Source organism: Pipistrellus hanaki (assembly GCF_964339955.1).
Source record: "Pipistrellus hanaki genome assembly, chromosome: 10".
In the NCBI taxonomy this organism is placed as follows: domain Eukaryota; kingdom Metazoa; phylum Chordata; class Mammalia; order Chiroptera; family Vespertilionidae; genus Pipistrellus; species Pipistrellus hanaki.
The window spans coordinates 48,196,975-48,215,511 of NC_140512.1; the positions used below are offsets into that span (position 1 = coordinate 48,196,975).

Below are 18,537 nucleotides of genomic sequence, written 5' to 3' on the forward strand. Positions count from 1 at the left end.
GGCAATTTAGGGTAATTGCACCGTCCTGGCCCTCAGGTACAGAAGAATGTGCTTCCATAACCACTGAGATCACAATCAATGGGATATTCAAACTACCAACAGTGGAGCATTCAATCGATTGGGATAGTATACAAGTTCAGAAAAATCAAAATAACTTTTCTATTGTTTTAGCAAGCAAATAGGTACAGAAGCCAAAGCAGCTGAGTTAAAGTTAAACTGCAGTTTCTACCTCAGATGATTGCTACCATACTTCAACTCCTCCTCCTCTCCCCAGCCCATGGCTTCACTGATTTGCCTATTCTGGATGTTTCCTCTAAATGGAGTCATACAAGATCGGTTGCACTGTGTCTGGCTTCTTTCACTGGCTAGTAGGTTTGCCTTTTACCTTTGTGTGTCACATGTCATCTGTGTGGGTGTATTTACCCAGGAGGTGTCTTCCTGGAAGTTCTTCTGTTGCTAGTGGCGCTCTGTCCGTGTAGTCCTGTTGTCAGGCCGATGGCCTTGGGGATGTGCTATTTTCTGCGACATCACCGCACAGAGGTGTGTGCCCTGTAAGAATCATTTGGAACTTCTCTTTTTATTTTTTATGTTTTTGGCATGAGAACATTTATTTGTTAAATCACAGAAGTAGAAGAAGTATTGATAGTTTCTGCAAGAAATGGGCTTAAGCCAGGGCAGTGTGGCTCAGTGGTTGAGTGTTGACCCATGACCCATGAGCGTAGACCCATCCACCCAGTTCCATTCCCGGTCAGGGCACAAGCCCAGGTGTCAGGCTGGGTCCCCAGTAGGGGGTGTGTAGGAGGAAGCAGATCTTTCCATCTCTCTATCCCTCTCCCTTCTCTCTAAAAAAAAAAAAAAAAAAAAAAAAAAAAAAAAAAAAAAATCAATAAAAACACATTTATAAAAGAAGAAAGAAATGGATTTAGGAGGCAAGTTATGGAGATAAAGAAAGGGAGCTTGGAGCTTGAAGCTAATGGTAACCTGCCTGGGGCAAGGAGGAGGGTGGGAGGAAGTGGGTGGAGAGGGTGGGGGCAGGGGGAGGAGGGAGAGAAGGGAAGGGAAAGGGAAAGGGAAATCGAAAGGCTTGGTCTTGCCGAGACCGGTTTGGCTCAATGGATAGAGCGTCGGCTTGGGGACTGAAGGGTCCCAGGTTCGATTCCGGTCAAGGGCATGTACCTTAGTTGCAGGCATATCCCCAGTAGGGGGTGTGCAAGAGGCAGCTGATCGATGATTCTCTCTCATCGATGTTTCTAACTCTCTATCTCTCTCCCTTCCTCTCTGTACAAAATCAATAAAATATATTTAAAAAAAAAAAAAAAAAAAAAAAAAAAGAAAGGCTTGGTCTTGCTCCCCGGAGGCACAGTGCTCATTTGGAAATTTTTCTCTTTATAGATTCTCTGTGAGTTTATTTTAATTTGATCCAATTTGACGATCATTTTCTTCAGCTTTCTGTAGACATTAAGAAACCATGACCTTATAAGTGATACTGAATCATGATACTGAATCCAAATAGTGATAAATAGGCACCTGATAACAATATTTTCTACTTAAAAAGTAGAAAGTATTACGTATGTCCCCTTTTCCCCTCATTGTCCTCTCCCAGCCTGCCCCCGCCCCCGCCCCAGGCCTTCACCCCCTCCATTGTCTATGTCCATTGGTTATACTTATATGCATGAGAACTCTTTTATCCCCCCATTCCCCAATACTTTATACTTTTAAACAGACTATAGAGATGGCAAAATTAAATATTTATAATAAGTATAGATTTGTTTCCTTCTATAAAAGGGTTCTAATATGCTTACTGTTTCTGACCACATTTACTTCCAAGCAGGCACCTGTGGTGACCTTTACCTGTAGGCTACTTTGGAACTGGGAAGGCCCCTAGACGGGGTGGGAAGGGAGCAAATGAATCCAGACGGACCAAGGATATCAGGCCCAGTGAGAAATCCGTTTAACCAGTTGGAGCAGGGGAGCTGAACTCCGATTGGAAGGAGAGAGTAGAGATCTATTTTATGATCTTTTAACACTTCCCTACTGAGAAGAGACTCCATGTAATACTCCATCTGATTTTACTTTCTGAAATAGAAACAAACCTTTGTACTAAAAATATTATTCCTGCCCTGACTGGTTTGGCTCAGTAGATAGGCCTGCGGACTGAAGGGTCCCAGCTTGGATTCCAGTCAAGGGCATGTACCTACCTTGGTTGTAGGCACATCCCCAGTGGGGGGTGTGCAGGAGGCAGCTGATCGATGTTTCTCTCTCATCAATGTTTCTAGCTGTCTATCCTTCCTCTCTGTAAAAAAATCAATAAAAAATATATATTTTTAAAAAGAATATTTCTTGAGCACATACTTTGCGTCGAAGACAGTAGACTATTCTGAAGCTTCTGCCTTTCCTTTCTCGCTAAAGAAATCCTCAAATACGGTTGAGCAAGTTAATATTTCTCTCTAGTTTATTTTAATATTCTTAACTCCCCAGGGGATCATGTTGGAAGCTTGGCAGGGGGAGAAGGGGCGTGTAGCCTTGTCTGACCTGCTTCTTCTAATCAAGATTTTGGCAGTTCTGCCTGCCACCACCTCCTCCTCTACTCTTGCCACTCCCTACACTGTTTCTCCACCCTGATATGGATAGCACCCAAACTTTGCTGCTCATTGGAATCAACTTGCAAAATCTTAAAAAAAAAAAAAAAATACTGATGCTCGACTCCTACCCCGTAGACATTCTGATTTAATGTCTGACATGGGTATGGGGATTTTGTAAAAGCCCTCACCTGAGCATATGTATATTGACTTTTAGAGAAAGGAAGGGAGAGAGAGAGGGAGACATAGATTTGTTGTTCCACGTACTTATGCCGTCACTGGTTGATTCTGGTATATGCCCCGATGGAGGAGACACTGCAGCAGCTTACCTGGACCAGCGGTCGGCAAACTCACTAGTCAACAGAGCCAAATGTCAACAGTCCAACGATTGAAATTTCTTTTGAGAGCCAAAATTTTTAAACTTCTTCTAATGCCACTTCTTCAAAACAGACTCGCCCAGGCCGTGGTATTTTGTGGAAGAGCCACACTCAAGGGGCCAAAGAGCCGCATGTGGCTCGTGAGCCGTGGTTTGCTGACCACTGACCTAGACGATGCTCTAACCATCTGAGCCGCCGCCGGGTCAGGACTAGGGTTTGTTTCATTGATAACATGTTATTCTTTTCTTTTTTTCATATTATTCTTTTAGACCAGTGTTCTTTCACCCATCCCTTTTCACCTTGCTTACATTATGGTGAGCTATTTCCTGTTTTCTGTACAAATTAGGTACTTCTTTGTTTTTACCAACCCCCCACCAGGTGTTGAGAAGCCGAGGGCGTGGGGGAGAGACGGGAAGGAGTATTTTGATACACATCACTGTAAAAAACACTAGACTCTCCCTTGGTTATTATCTTTCCCCCATTGGTCCGGCTTTGCAGCCCAGAGCTGCTGCAGTGGTTACTGATGTGTGAGGTGGAACAGCTCGTAGGGGGCCGGCCGTGCAGGGACCTAACCCGAAGTCTCCTAATGGGACCGGGGCAGCCCCGGTTCTCAGCCCCGGCCCCGCTTCCCGTCAAGCTAAATCGGTGTCTGAGGCTGTGGCCCAGGTTGAGGTATTTCGAGATGCTAAACCTTGTAGAAAATTGGTATGAGGTTAGTTGAGCCAAATTGATGACACGGGAAGCAAAATCTCAACGGGTTGAAAAATGCTCTGCAAAACAGCAGTTTTGCATCTTACTTTTGACATTGTAGTCATAGGAGGAAGTGCAAGGGGGAGGGAGGGTTTGTAGGAAATCCACTGGTGCGAGATTGGGAAGTTGGGGGAAAGCAGAGTTGGGGGGAAAATCTCTGGAATTGGATAAAAAGTAAAAGGAATTAGATATATTTTTTTACCGAGGTGAGTGCAGGATAGGTACGTATCCATTACAATTAACATAATAATGTGAAGACTTGTGGTCTTTGCTCTGGTGTGATTGTGCTTAGAGTGGTGTGGGAAGGGAAATTACTTAGATATTCCAAAGAAATGTTATGGTAAATAAAAAAAATAAAAAAAGACCGCAGACTCAGTTAGGATAAACATTGACCTTTGTTAGGGGAAAATACTGGCCTAGGACGTGACTGCCACCATGAACTGCTTTTTAGTTAAAAAATTACAGTTTCAGACCATCCTATGCGGAAACTTCTGGACTCAGAGTTTGTAAGGCTGCATGTGGGCCTCCCCTGAGCTCGGCAGGTTTAGTAAGTGGCGCCTTTTGCCATTTTTGTCCAGGGATGACTCCACTGCGAAGCTGGGGAGGGTGTATTTGCCAGGGTTAAAAGAACAGTTTGTTTTGTGGCTGGAAGAGCAAAGTGAGGTCATTTGTGTTGAAGTGTTCGGCCTGAGATTCCTGACAAAAACAGTTCTGCCTCTTTCAAGGCCACCTGTGCTGTTTCTAAAGGCAATCTTTTTTTTTTTTTTTAAACATATTTTATTGATTTTTTTTTTTTTACAGAGAGGAAGGGAGAGGGATAGAAAGCTAGAAACATCGATGAGAGAGAAACATTAATCAGCTGCCTCCTGCACACCCCGCACCGGGGATGTGCCCACAACCAATGCACATGAATCCTACAGGAATCGAACCCGGGACCCTCCAGTCCACAGACCGACGCTCTATCCACTGAGCCAAACCGGCTTCGGCTGAAGGCGGATCTTTTATCCCAATGCCTGCTGCTTGACGTTTATCTGCAAACAATTGTTTTTCTCTGGACAGTCAGTTCATCATGGTTTGTAGGGAGCTCTTGACTGCTGAGGAGGTGGGGAGTCCTATGGCTGCAAACGGACGTGTTTTTGGGGGACCCCACTGTCCTCCAGGCGGAGTCCGACAACTGAGCCAGAGCGGAGAGTGTAAGAAGGGGGGAGACTTTTATCAGCTGTTGCTGGCTGCAAGCAGTTCGCCGGCTGATGTTCCTCCCACTCCAAGTGTCTTCTGGTTTATCTGACCTATGCGTGCTCAAGGCTGCAAGCTTCCTGCAAGACCTCTGCTAAGCACAATGTTATTCTCTTTAACCCTTTCAAAGGTATTCTTGAACCCAGTACTTAATTGGACCAGCAGCCTCAGCACCACTTGGCAGCTTGTTAAAAATGTACATTCCCAGCTCCATCCCCCAGACCTGCTGACCAGAAACTCTGGAGGTGGGGCCCCACAATCTGTTCGCACAAAGCCCCTCGGTGGTTCCGATGTGGGTGAAAGTTTGAGCCTCCTGCAGTAGGTCTGGGAGGGGGCCTGAGGATTTGCATTTCTGGCAGGTGTTCAGGGACCTCCGTTGAGAACCACTGCCTTAGAGAACCTCAAGAAGCCATGGCTAGTAGGTTTAAGCTGCACTATTTCTTGGCTTAAGCCTGCTAGCCAACAGGAGGGGCCTGGAGCTGGGACAAAGTGGTCAGAAGAAAATGGAAAGGAAGCTTCTGCCCCCCTTAAACCCGAACATGGAGGCATCAGCCTGCTACACCCTCTCTGTGGTTTTATACGCATCCTCTCTCCTTGGACTCTGCTCTCAGTTTTCCACTTAGTACAGTGGCTTAAGTAATCCAGATTTTTTTTTTTTAATTTCCTTTCTGATTTGGAAAAGTTTGTGTCCGTTTTTGTGTGTCCAGATTAGGTTTTTGTTTGTGTTTTGAGATCTGGGTATCTGAGCCATCTTTGTGTAAGGTTCCAGGCTCAGGAAAAGGGAGTCGGAGACCAAGGGGTGTTAAAGGGGAAGTTTATTCCACACTGATGAGTGAGGGTAGATAGACAGGGATTAGGGGAGGGGGAGGAGGAGAAGGAGGATCTCAGCCACACGCAGCGGTGAAGACGCCTTTTGAGGGGAGGAACAGGAAGGGGTTGGGCCCAGTGCAGAGCGGGCAGGGGTGGGCCAGGGGCACTCGGCACTCGCTGATTGGTGGTTCAATGTCCCTGATGTCCTGGCCAACGCAGGTTACGTCATCCTCCGCCCACCTGTTGAGGGAAGGGAGGATCTATCACTTGGAATCCTCCTTTTACCCAGCCTCAGTTTCCCAGAGTAAAAAGTAAACTGTTACCTTAGGATTATCGTGACAAGTAAATTAAATAACAGACACAAAGTTTCTGTCACCCAGTGAATATGTAATAAGTGTTAGTTTCTGTACTTCCGGTCTTACCCCCACATAAGTGACCACAATCCCACCACCGTCCCTGGCTGATCGATAGGCTGAAATTAGAGCAAAGAGAGAAGTCTAGGGAATGTGGGAAAACTGAGCAGGGTCTCAGAGGGAGCCGGGGAATGGGGGCTGCAGGTCAGAAACCAAGGCTAGCCAAAACTGGTTTGGCTCAGTGGATAGAGCGTCAGCCTGTGGACTGAAGGGTCCCGGGTTCGATTCCGGTCAAGAGCACCTACCTTGGTTGTGGGCACATCCCCAGTGGGGGATGTGCAAGATGCAGCTGATAGATGATTCTCTCTCATCGATGTTTCTCTCTATCTCTCTCTCTTCCTCTCTGTAAAAAAACAATAAAGACAGGTACTGTATCTTTAAAAAACAAACAAACAAAACAAAACAGAAACCAAGGCTAGACACAGATGTTGCAGACTGAGGCTGGGTTCAAGGTGAGTGAGTATCCTGGAATCTAGAGGAGCGAGCCCTTTGCCTGAGGATGGAGAAGGGAAACGGGAAGGGAAACTGGTCCCCCAGTCGTCGGGCGGCGTGGAGGACCCAGCCAGTGCAGCGTGTGCGGGGTGGGCTCTCCCACAGGCAGGGGTGGCCTGGCTGGGCTTGGAAAAGCCTGGAACGCAGGCTTCCAGTCGGAGGAGTCCCCATGAGGCTGCCTGGCTGCCTGCAGTGTGTAGAGCAGTGGTTGGCAAATTGCGGGGCTCGCGAGCCACACGCAGCTCTTTGGCCCCTTGAGTGTGGCTCTTCCACAAAATGCCACGCGCGGGCTCGCACGGACAGTGCTACCGAAACTTCGTGGCCCGTGCGCAGAAGTCGGTTTTCGGCTCTCCGAAGAAATGTCAATCGTGGTACTGCTGATGTTTGGCTCTGTTGACTAAGAAGTTTGCCGCCCACTGGCTTAGAGGAAATACTGACTTCGGGGACTTGGAAGTGCCCCACTCCTCCGTTAGGAGCTGACAGACACCTTGTTGTCACCAAAACTGCCTCTCGCTGGGACCTGGAGCGGGCTGGGTCCTCTTTCGTGACCCTCGTTAGGTGCCAGAGTCCTGGCTGAGGGAACCCCTTTCACATCCAGGATGTCTGGATTGGAGCTAAAGGGAAAGATTCTTAATTCCCTCTGGTAAACGCTGAGGGCAGACTGAACCTGTCTAGCTCGTGGGAGGGGTGTTCAGTGAGGTTATTTTAGGCTCCATGTCCAGAGGATCCTTAATGCCAAGGCCAGTGGAGTGCGATGCCCTGTGAGGGAATGAGGCTCACACACATCGTAAGGCTGTGATGGAGGGGCTTCCTGTTTCCTGCGCTCCAGGCTTTTCCAAGCCCAGCCAGGTCACTGCACTGGCTGGGTCCTCCACGCTGCCCGACTGGGGGACCAGTTTCCCTTCCCGTTTCCCTTCTCCATCCTCAGGTAAAGGGCTCGCTCCTCTGGGTTCCAGGGTACTCTTCAGGTCACCCCCTCCCAGGGGGCTCAAGGGCGTGAGAAGGTGGAGGCTTCGCCAGCTGCTGAGGGGCGCTGGGTGGTGAGGGCTGCTGGGGAGCAGTTATCTGAAACCACAGAACCCCAAGCAAGCGGAGAGCTGAGGTCAGCCTTATCGAGAAGTGCCAGAAATGGCTAATAGCCAGGGCCACCCGGTGGAGAACGCGGAGAGGGCCGCTGGAGAAAATGGCTGGGGTAGAGGCGGCGCCAGAGCCAGGCCAGCTGCCCTTGACTTCTCAGAGGCGAGGTGCGTAGGAGGGCTGCAGGGTTTGGACCTGGCTGACAGTTACTGATCTTGTGATTTTTTTTTTTCCTCACGAGGCTCCACCGCTAGATCGGAAGGCAATTCCAGAGAATTTCAGAAATGCCTTACACACAGGCCGCAGCACGAGGATAAGTGATTTTCAAAGATTAATTCTTAAGAGAGTAACTTTTACCTTAGATGCTTACATTTAAAAACCAACAATCAGCCGAATCCGGTTTGGCTCAGTGGCAGAGCGTCGGTCTGCGGACTTAAAGGTCCCAGGTTCGATTCCGGTCAAGGGCATATACCTGGGTTGCGGGCACATCCCTGGTAAGGGGTGTGCAGGGGGCAGCTGGTCGATGTTTCTCTCTCTTCGACGTTTCTAGCTCTCTATCTCTCTCCCTTCCTCTCTGTAAAAAATCAATAATATATATATATATTTAAAAATAAAATAAAATAAAAAATAAATAAAAACCAACGATCAATTTCAGTAAGATCATTTTGAAAGTCATTTGCATTTATGTTTACTACTAATAATGAACTAAAAAAATAGTGGCAACAGATAAGTGTTTAATATTTGGGAAATGAAGGAAAACTATTAAAAGAAAGATTTAAATTCTCAATCAGGAAAATAAAAACAAGGCAAATAAATGGAGATTTTGTTCAGTGCAAATTAAAAATATGTCTATTTCATACCTATTTGAAATAACAAAATAATAAAACTCAACGTTAATGTGCTTGTGGGGAAATAATCACATTCACATAGTGGTATGTTTTTTTCTGGAGAGCAGTAGATCAAAATGAAATGCAGGTTGCCAAGAAAATAATTGTGTCCTTTGGGAAATACTCCCAAAGGAATAAATCCCAGGGAGATAACGACAGAAAGAAGGTTATTTGTATCGTGGGAACCCTTTCACATCCGCGTGGTTCAGGGTTCAGGTTCAGGGTTCGGGTTCTGGAGAAGGCCGCACACAAATGAAAGAGACTTAGAAAAGTATTAATTTGGGAGTATTGGGAGCCAGGTGGGAGCCCAAGAGAGGACTACCACTGCTCTGGCCTTGCTATCTCTTTTATTAAGATTATGAGATACACCCATATCCTTTAGGCAGGAAATTCCAATAATAGACACTCAGCAAGAATTTACCTATGACTAACCAGGTGGAGGCTGCTTTAACTACCAATGTCTCAACAAACAATGTGATTAGCTCCGACCTTTCAGAGCAATTAAGGTTGACCAGCTTTCCTGGATTCCCTTTTCACATTTCTCTATTAGAGACAAAGATCAGTTTCCAGCATGTATAAAGGTAATTGTAGTCACACTATTTATATAGTGAAAACCTGGCCATAATCTAACCACCTGATAATTTGATAATGGTTGTGCAAACTAGAAAATAGAACATCCCATCATATATATATATATTTTATTGATTGATTTTGAGAGAGACCAAAACATCAATTTGTCATTCCATTTATTTATGCATTCACTGGTTGCTTATTTAAAAAACAACAACAACATATTTCTTTATTGATTTCAGAGAGGAAGGAAGAGGGAGAGAGAGATAGAAATATCAATGATGAGAGAGAATCATTGATTGGCTGCCTCCTGCATGCCTCCCACTGGGGTTCGAGCTCGCAACCTGGGCATGTGCCCTTGGCGGGAATCCAACCTGGGACGCTTCAGTGCACAGGCTGATGCTCTATCCACTGAGCCAAACTGGCTAGGGCTGGTTGCTTCTTTTATGTGTCCTGACTGGGGATTGATCCTGAAACCTTGGCATATCAGAACGACACTCAAACCAACCGTGCAACCCAGCCAGGGCAATATCCCATCATATTAATAACTATTAAAACAATAAATCTGAGAACTTTGGTGATATGTTAGATTAAAAAGTGGAATGAGTTTGTTATGTGGACATTGCTAACTGTCAAATTCGGTTTGTCTGATGAAACTCTCAGTGCTATCAGGACTTCTCAGTGATCTAAATCAGTCATCTTGGACTTCAGTGTGATTCCATCATTTGGAGAAACTGTTGGAAGATGGGTTTTGATTTAGTAGGACTAGGGTAGGGCCTGCGATTCTAAATTTCTGACAAGCTCCCAGGTACCACTGGTTCTCCTTCCACACTTAGAATAGCCAAAGTCTAAATCTTTGCCACTTAGTACAATGGTCACTAGTTATATGTGGCTATTCAAATGTAAATTAATTAAAATAAAGTAAATAGAAAATGCAGTTCCTAAGTCTCACTAGCTCTGTTTTAAATGCTCAGTAGCCATGTAGGGCTTATTTCTTGGAAAGCTTGGATGAGAGAACAATCTCATTATCATAGAAAATTCTATTCTATAATATCTACATAATCAAAGACTTAAAGTGAAAGGGTTTTTATCTCTTTCTGTAGACTTGTTTGAATTCTACCATTAAGAGCTTGTTACATGCCTTATAGTCACAAATTATACACTGATATATAATATGAAGACGAAATAAAGCAATGGATACTTTTTGTGTAATTAAAATCTTTGATAAATGGAATTCTATTTTCTCACTGACTCTAGTCAGTCCATAAATGTGTTATCCTCATTATTCTTTGTCTCTCAATGAGCAGTCATTTCTAATAAATTGGTTTCAGTTTTTTTAAAATATGTTTTTAAAAATTGATTTTAGAGAGAGAGGAAGGGAGATAGATGAAAGGTTTGGAATGGGCCGGGGTCGCATACCTATGACATGAGGTTATAATGTATCAAAAGAGATTTTATTCCCAGCACCTGGGTGCAAGAGGGCTGAGACCGAGAAAGGCATCAGGGAAGTGAGCGGGAGAGATAGGTTTTTATTAATCCTTGCTGGCTGCAAGCCGCTCTGCTGACATGAGGGCCTGGTCCGTCCTTGGTTCCTCCCATGCCAGGTGCCTTCTGGTTATCTGAGCTATGCTGTGCTCAAGGCTGCAAGCTTTCTGTAAGGCATCTGCTAAGCACAATAAGGTTTTTTTTTTTTGCCCCGTTTTATTCTCTTTAACCCTTTCAATAGAGAGAGAGAGAAACACTGAAGAGGGAGAAACATTCGGTGGCTGCCCTCCAGATGTGCCCAGACGGGGGTTGGACCAGAAATCCAGGCATATACCCTGACGGGGAATTATTCGGTACATAGAGGATGCTCCAACCAACTGAGCCATTCTGACTGGGCCATTAATATATATATATATATATATATATATATATATATATATATATATGCATATATATAATATTTTTATTGATTTTTTACAGAGAGGAAGGGAGAGAGATAAAACATCGATGAAAGAAAAACATTGACCAGCTGCCTCCTGCACACTCCCCACTGGGGATGTGCCCGCAACCAAGGTACCTGCCCTTGACTGGAATTGAACCTGGGACCCTTCAGGCCACAGGCCGATGCTCTATCCACTGAGCCATTAATTTATATTTTTAAAGTGCACTTTTTTAAAAGCAGGACCAACCTGTATTAGTTATCAAAGGATATGGGTCTTGATTTCCAATGACTGAAAGTTCCCTGGATGATTTTTTTCAATTTTCTGTGATTGGAAATACTGACAATTGTCTTTTTTTTTTTTTTTTCTCAGACATTTGTGCAAATACTCTCACGATGTTCTCTCAGAAGACAACTTTAGAGTCCTGAAACGCCACCAGATCTCTGGGCTGAACAAAGAAGAATTAGCAGTGCTTCTGGTCCAAAATGACCCCTTTTTCTTGCCTGAGGTAAGTTAGGCTTCCTTGGTTTAAAAAGCAGGAAGAGTACATAATTGGCATTGTTGTTTCGTGGCCGTGATTGAGTAAGACCAGGAAGAAACTCAGCACCAGGGCTCTCGTGGGGCAACACCAACCGATGGCTTTTGTTGAATGACCTCAGAGATTCCGGCCACTTGCTTCCTGCTTGAAGTTTTATAAGAATTGGAGTCTGGCATGTCTCCTCTGCTGGGCTGCTAGGGAGCCCTGTGAGAGCAAGTGTACTCTGAAAATGCAGGAGTAGGACTAATTGAATGCTTTATTTATTTTTTCTTTTTAAAAAAAAATATTTTTTATTGATTCCAGAGAGGAGGGGAGAAAGAGAGAGTTAGGAACATCAGTGAAAAGAGAGAATCATTGATCAGCTGTCTCCTTGCACACCCCTTATGGGGGTCGAGCTTTTCTTTGTTGACATCGTCCTCAGGAGAAGGAGGGTCATCCTTGTAGTAGGTGCACTACTGAAGGACCTTTTATTTAAAATATTGCTGCATTAACATTGGGTAGAGGAACTGGGTCATCATCGCCTTCATCATCCATTCCCGACTCTTCAAGCAAGGTCTTGATAGTCACAGATTGTTCGGCAATTTCAACATCAACTTCAAATATCTCTCCATCAGAACTTGGCAATTTAATTGAAGGCATGGTGCTCGGTCTCAAGGAGAGAGCGGGCCGGAGGCCGATGAGAGCCAGGCAGTGTCAGCATGACCAAAGGAAAAAGGTGGAGATCCAGGCCACTTACAGCCTCCACGTATTATTTGTGGACTTGTTCACTGTTCTTTTTTTGCTGGAGCCTCTCAGACACTGGCTCTCTAGTGTTAGTGTGTGCCAGCATCAGCAGGAAGATTATATTTTGCCTAACGTATTTACATATTTCATTATTGAATCTGCTCAACAATGTGTTATAGGCAGAGAGAGCAAATATATTGTACAGCAAAGGAAACAGGTTGGGAGTAAGTAATTCAAGGGAGGTGGTTTTGGGTCTGCAGACTTTTAAAAAATATATTTTTATTGATTTCAGAGAGGAATGGGGAGAGAGAGAGAGAGATAAATATCAATGATGAGAGAGAATTATTGACTGGCTGCCTCCTGCACATTCCACACTGATGATCGAGCCCACAACCTGGGCATGTGCCCTGACTGGGAATGGAACTGTGACCTCCTGGTTCATCGGTTGACGCTCGACCACTGAGCCACGCCAGATGGGCATCAGCAGACTTTTAAACTAGCGTCCTCCAGTCCTGCATCAGAGGGCCTGGCCTCAGGCATAATAATGTTTCTTCTGCCCTCCTTTCAGTAGGAACGACATCTCTAGAGCTAAATATATCTACTTACATACACACACAAAATTATCTTCTTTGATGGATCTCTTGAGAAGCTTTGCCACATTCTGTCTAGTAGAGACTTGATTCTGCATTTTCAACAGCAGCTGCAGGGAAGACCCACTTGTCTGGTGTTTTTTTTTGTTTTGTTTTTTTTTGTTTTTTTTAATATATTTTTATTGATTTTTTTTACAGAGAGGAAGGGAGAGGGATAGAGAGCTAGAAACATCAATGAGGGAGAATCATCGACCAGCTGCCTCCTGCACACCCCCCACCGGGGATGTGCCCGCAACCGATGTACATGCCCTTGACCGGAATCGAACCTGGGACCTTTCAGTCCCCAGGCCGACGCTCTATCCACTGAGCCAAACCGGTCTTGGCTCACCTGTCTTTTTAATGAACTGATATCTACAGGTGGGCCTTCCTCTAGGAGGTGCCCTCGTAGTGTAGGGCTCACGTTGGGTGCTGTTGGGTCCTACCTGTAGCTCACCATTTTACTCTGATTCTTCCAAAGGATTAGCAAATTCATATTTCTTTTAATGAGTCCACAGGTTCCTTCTGCCCCAAAGCGATGATCAATTGAATAGAAGTCATTAAAGACTGTGGCATTCCCTTTGGTATATCTCTGCCTGCTTTTGAAATTTCTCTATACTCCAACTTTCCTTAATGAATGTGTAGCAGGCACAGGAAGGACTTTTGTCGCTGACTCTCGTTCTCTCCTCTGTAGATATGCAAAGATTATAAGGGAGAAGGCCGAAAAAAGATCTGTGCCCAGCAGCCGTGCGAAAGACTCCACATCTGTGAACACTTCACCCGAGGGAACTGTGGCTTTTCCAACTGCATCCGGTCTCATAACCTGATGGACAGAAAGGTGCTGGTGATGATGCGGGAGCACGGGCTGAGCCGGGAGGTGGTGCAGAACATCCAGGACATCTGCAACAGCAAGCACAGCCCGAGAAGGACCGGGCTGAGAGGTGAGCCCTGTCTACTGTCTACTTAAAAAAAATAAATAAATAAATAAAATAAAAAATAAATAAATAAATAAATAAATAAATATATATACATACACACACACACATATATATATATACACACACACATATATATATATATAATTGATTTTTAGAGAGAGAAAACGGGGGGGCGGGGGGAGGAGAGAAAGAGAGAAACATCAATGTGAAAATCTAATATTGATCAGCTACTTCCTCCTGGGGATTGAGCCCACAACCTTCATGGTGCATGGGATGACGCTCACGGACTGAGCCACATCGGCCAGGGATATACTCTACTTTTTAAAAATATATATATATTTTGTTGATTTTTTACAGAGAGAAAGGGAGAGAGATAATTAGTTAGAAACATCAATGAGAGAGAATCATTGATCAGCTGCCTCTTGCACACCCCCTACTGGGGATGTGCCCGCAACCAAGGTACATGCCCTTGACCAGAATTGAACCCAGGACCTTTCAGTCCGCAGGCGGATACACTATCCATTGAGCCAAACCGGTTTCAGCATACTCTACTTTTTAATGGAATAAAGAGAAATCACAAACAAAGAAAAACCACCTACAATCACTCTACCTCAACACGTAAAACCCTCTTCATTTTCCCTTTGAGACCTTGTCCACATTCGTACACAATTCTTACATAATCACAGGGGTGGGCAAAAGTAGACTTACAGTTATTTGTATGGAAAATGATTCAATAATTAAAAACTAATCAGGTTTTTAAAAATGTTTATCATTTTTCTAAAAGCTTCTTGATAAAGCTTTTTTTAAAAAAATAAAAAAATATACTAAGTTTCTTTCAGATGAACTAGTTGTTTATATTTTGTCACAATTGTTATATCTATCGATATCTGTGTGTGTGTGTGTGTATGTACCCACACATATAACATCTTTGTGTTGAAAACATTTGAGGTATGATGTCATCAGGAGACTCCACACCTAAATATATGAGTATGAACCTACTCAAGGCAAGGCCATTCTCTTACATAAACCACAATACAATTACCATAGGAAATTAGCATTAATGCATGCAATTTATTTTATTGTTTTCATACTGTTTCTTTAAAAATGTGTTTGTTATTTTTTAAATTGTGGTAAAGTAGAAGATACAATTGACTGTTTTAACCATTTTAAGACAGCTCAGTGGCATTAAGTACATTCACATTGTTGTGCAAGAATAACCATCACCCATCTCCAAAACTTTTTCATCTTCCCAAACAAATTTTGAACCCATTAAGCAATTACCCTATTTCCGCAGCCCTGGGAACCATTTTCCTTTCTGTCTCCATGAAATTGATTATTCCAGGGATTACTCCAGGGATTCCATAGAAGTGGAATCATACGGCATTTGTCTTTTTGTGACTGGCTTATTTCACTTAGCATAATGTCTTCAAGGTTCATCCAATCCATGTCAGAATTTTTCTTTAAAAAAACTGCATGCATATGTATAATGCCTTGGTGAGCGTGCTCAGTTGTTAGAGCATTTGTCCATGTACCGGAGGATATTGGGTTTAGTTCCCGTCATTGGAATGTTCCTGGGTTGCAGGCTTTATCCCCAGCCCTGGTCGGGGGCACATGCAACCAATTTATGTGTCTTTCTCACATTGATGTTTCTCTCCCTCTCCCTCTCCCTCTCTTCCTCTCCCTCTCCCTCTCCCTCTCCCTCTCCCTCTCCCTCTCCCTCTCCCTCTCCCTCTCCCTCTCCCTCTCCCTCTCCCTCTCTCTTTCTTCCTCTCTCTCTCATCCCACCCTCCTACTCTAAAAATAAATGGGAAAAATATCCTTGGGTACAGATGAACAACAATAATTGTGTAAAATTGTGCACTTAATATAAAATTTACCATCTTGATAATTTCTAAGTGTTCAGTGTCATTAAGTACATTCACATTGTTGGTGCAACCAACCTCCAGAACTCTTTTCATCTTACAAAACCAAATTCTTATAATCACCCCCCCCCCCTTTCCTCCTCTTCCCGGTTCCTGTTATCCACCATCTGGCTTCTGTTTCTTTGAATTTGACTATGCTAGGTAACTCAGGTGAGTGGAATCACACAGTATCTGTCTTTTTGTGACTGCCTGACTCACTTTGCATAAAGTCCTCAAAGTTCCTTTAGCTGTAGCCTGTGTGAGAATGTCCTTCCTTCTTAAAGCTGACTAACGTTCGTTCTATTGTATGTGTACCCCAAATGTTGTTTATCCACTCGTCATGGATATTTGGGTTGCTTCTACCTTTTGGCAACTGTGAATGTTGTAATGCTGTTTTGAACATGGCATCCAGATATCTCTTAGAGACCCTGCTGTCAATGCTTTTGTGTATGTGCTCAGAAGCAGAATTGCTGGATCACATGGTCACTGTTTAATTTTTTGAGGAACTTCCTGACCATTTTCCTCAGTAACTGCACTATTTTACATCCCACCAGCAATGCACAGGGTTCTAATATCTCCATCTCCTTGCCAGCACTTGTAATTTTCTGTGTGTGTGTGTGTGTGTGTGTGTGTGTGTGTGTAATAGCCATCCTAATGGATGTAAGGTGAGCAGTACTATTTCTTAAGCATTTTTATATTGTTTAATGGTAGGAACACTTGCCAATTTTTAATGTCTTTATGAGGTGGATGTTGAAGAGGCGAATTTTGTGAAGCAAATAGAATACATAATTCTAAGATTCTTTTTTTTTTCTTTTTTGATTAAAGTATTACTTACATCTCCTTTTTCCCCCATTGGCCTCTCCCTGGCTACTCCCTCCCACCCCTTCACCCAATTCTAAAATTCTGTGAGAGATAATAAACAATTAACCTTCCTTAAATTTGAGAAACACTTTGTAGTTTACAAGGAAAGAACTTGCTCCTCACCGCAGAATAGTGAAGAAAGGCAGGAGTGTTGTTAGCCTCACGTAATGGGTGAGGAAACTGAGTCTTGGAAATTTTAAGTGACTTTTATTGCGAGCAGCCTTGAATCAGTTTTCGGAGAGTGAAGGGTAATGCTATGAATAAATAAAATAAAGGCCTTACACCACTGGACAGTGGCAGAACTTCTGTTCTGATTCTACATCTGATGTTTTCTCTCCCCCACCATGGTGCTCCCAAACAGGGGAACATCAGGGGGGCTGGTTTTGGTGTTGTTTTCCAGTTTGAATTTATTTATTTACTTTTTCTTTTAAAAAAATATGTTTTTATTCATTTTAGTGAGGGAGAGGGAAAGGGAAAGGGAAAGGGAAAGGGAGAGGGAAAGGGAGAGAGAGAGAGAGAGAGAGAGAGAGAGAGAGAGAGAGAGAGGAGAGAGAGAGAGAGAGAGAGAGAGAAACATTGGTGAGAGAGAAACATCAATCTGCTGCTTCCTGCATGTTTCCTTCTGCGAATTGAGCCCTCAACCCAGCCATGTGCCTTGAATGGGAATTGAATCTGACCTCTCAGTGCACAGGACTGTGTTCAACCAACTGAGACACACTGGCCAGGGCTATTTATTTATTTTAAAAATATTATTTTGTATTAGTTTCAAGTGTACAGCATGGGGTTAGACAATCATATCCTTTACAACAGGGGTCTTCAAACTACGGCCCGTGGGCCACATGCGGCCCGCAAAGGAGTCTGATCCGGCCCGCCAGGTTTTTTGGGCAGTGAGTGCAGCCGAGGTGTTACAGTAGGAATTAGTAATTCATATAGTCCGGCCCTCCAGCTCTCTGAGGGACCGTGATCTGGCCCCCACTTTAAAAAGTTTGAGGACCCCTGCTTTACAAGGTATTCCCCCCAATATTTCTAGTGCCCACCCACCCCATCATACATAGTTATTCTAATATTATTGACTGTATTCCCTGTGCTTTACCTCACATCCCCTCGACTGTTTTGTAACCACCAATCTGTACTTCTCAGTCCCTTTACCTTATTATCTCCCCACCCCCTGTCCTCTGGCAATCACCAGTGTGTTTCCTGTATCTATGCCCAGTGTGCTTCCTGGATGCGAGAGAGATCTTTATTGTCACTTCTAATTAACCTATTGATTAACTACTTTGTTAATTACTATGTTCCTGCTGCCCTCTGGTTTGAAAGAGAAAGGACCTTCCCCACACACCACAGCTCACACACCACACAACATCAACACTCACACACACGGCACACACCACACATGCACACATTTCACATACACTCACACACACGTGTGTGTCACTCACTTCCTCCTATCTGCTTCCCAGGGGTGTGACTCATGGTTCTAGAGACACCAATTCCTTTTGGTATTGCTCACTTCAGTTTGGGCCCTGGGTGGGGTGGGAGGGAGCAAGTTGAAGAACTTGAGGAAACTTTCTAGTTTAAGTGAATTTAGACAATTACACTGTCATTTCATTTTTTTTGGTTTAAGTTTTGTGAATTCTTTTTCTTTTTAATATATATGTTTTATTGATTTTTTTTTTACAGAGAGGAAGGGAGAGGGATAGAGAGCTAAAAACATCGACCAGCTGCCTCCTGCACACCCCCCACTGGGGATGTGCCAGCAACCAGTATACATGCCCTTGACCGGAATTGAACCTGGGACCCTTCAGTCCACAGACCGACACTCTATCCACTGAGC

The 18,537-nt window shown here is 44.0% G+C and overlaps 1 protein-coding gene and 1 long non-coding RNA gene across 2 annotated transcripts in view; both read left to right on the plus strand.

Annotated features, from left to right (window-relative positions):
- ZC3HAV1 (zinc finger CCCH-type containing, antiviral 1) overlaps positions 1 to 18,537 on the plus strand; it is a 50,895-nt gene that overhangs the window by 10,188 nt on the left and 22,170 nt on the right. The window contains exons 2-3 of the mRNA XM_084896743.1: positions 11,489 to 11,624; positions 13,698 to 13,944. Coding sequence (XP_084752869.1) covers positions 11,489 to 11,624; positions 13,698 to 13,944 — 383 coding nt within the window. The remainder of the gene's footprint in view (positions 1 to 11,488; positions 11,625 to 13,697; positions 13,945 to 18,537) is intronic.
- On the plus strand, positions 1,053 to 4,466 carry LOC311629034. The gene is made up of 2 exons (XR_014796124.1): positions 1,053 to 1,082; positions 1,337 to 4,466. It is a non-coding gene; the product is annotated as an uncharacterized lncRNA (long non-coding RNA).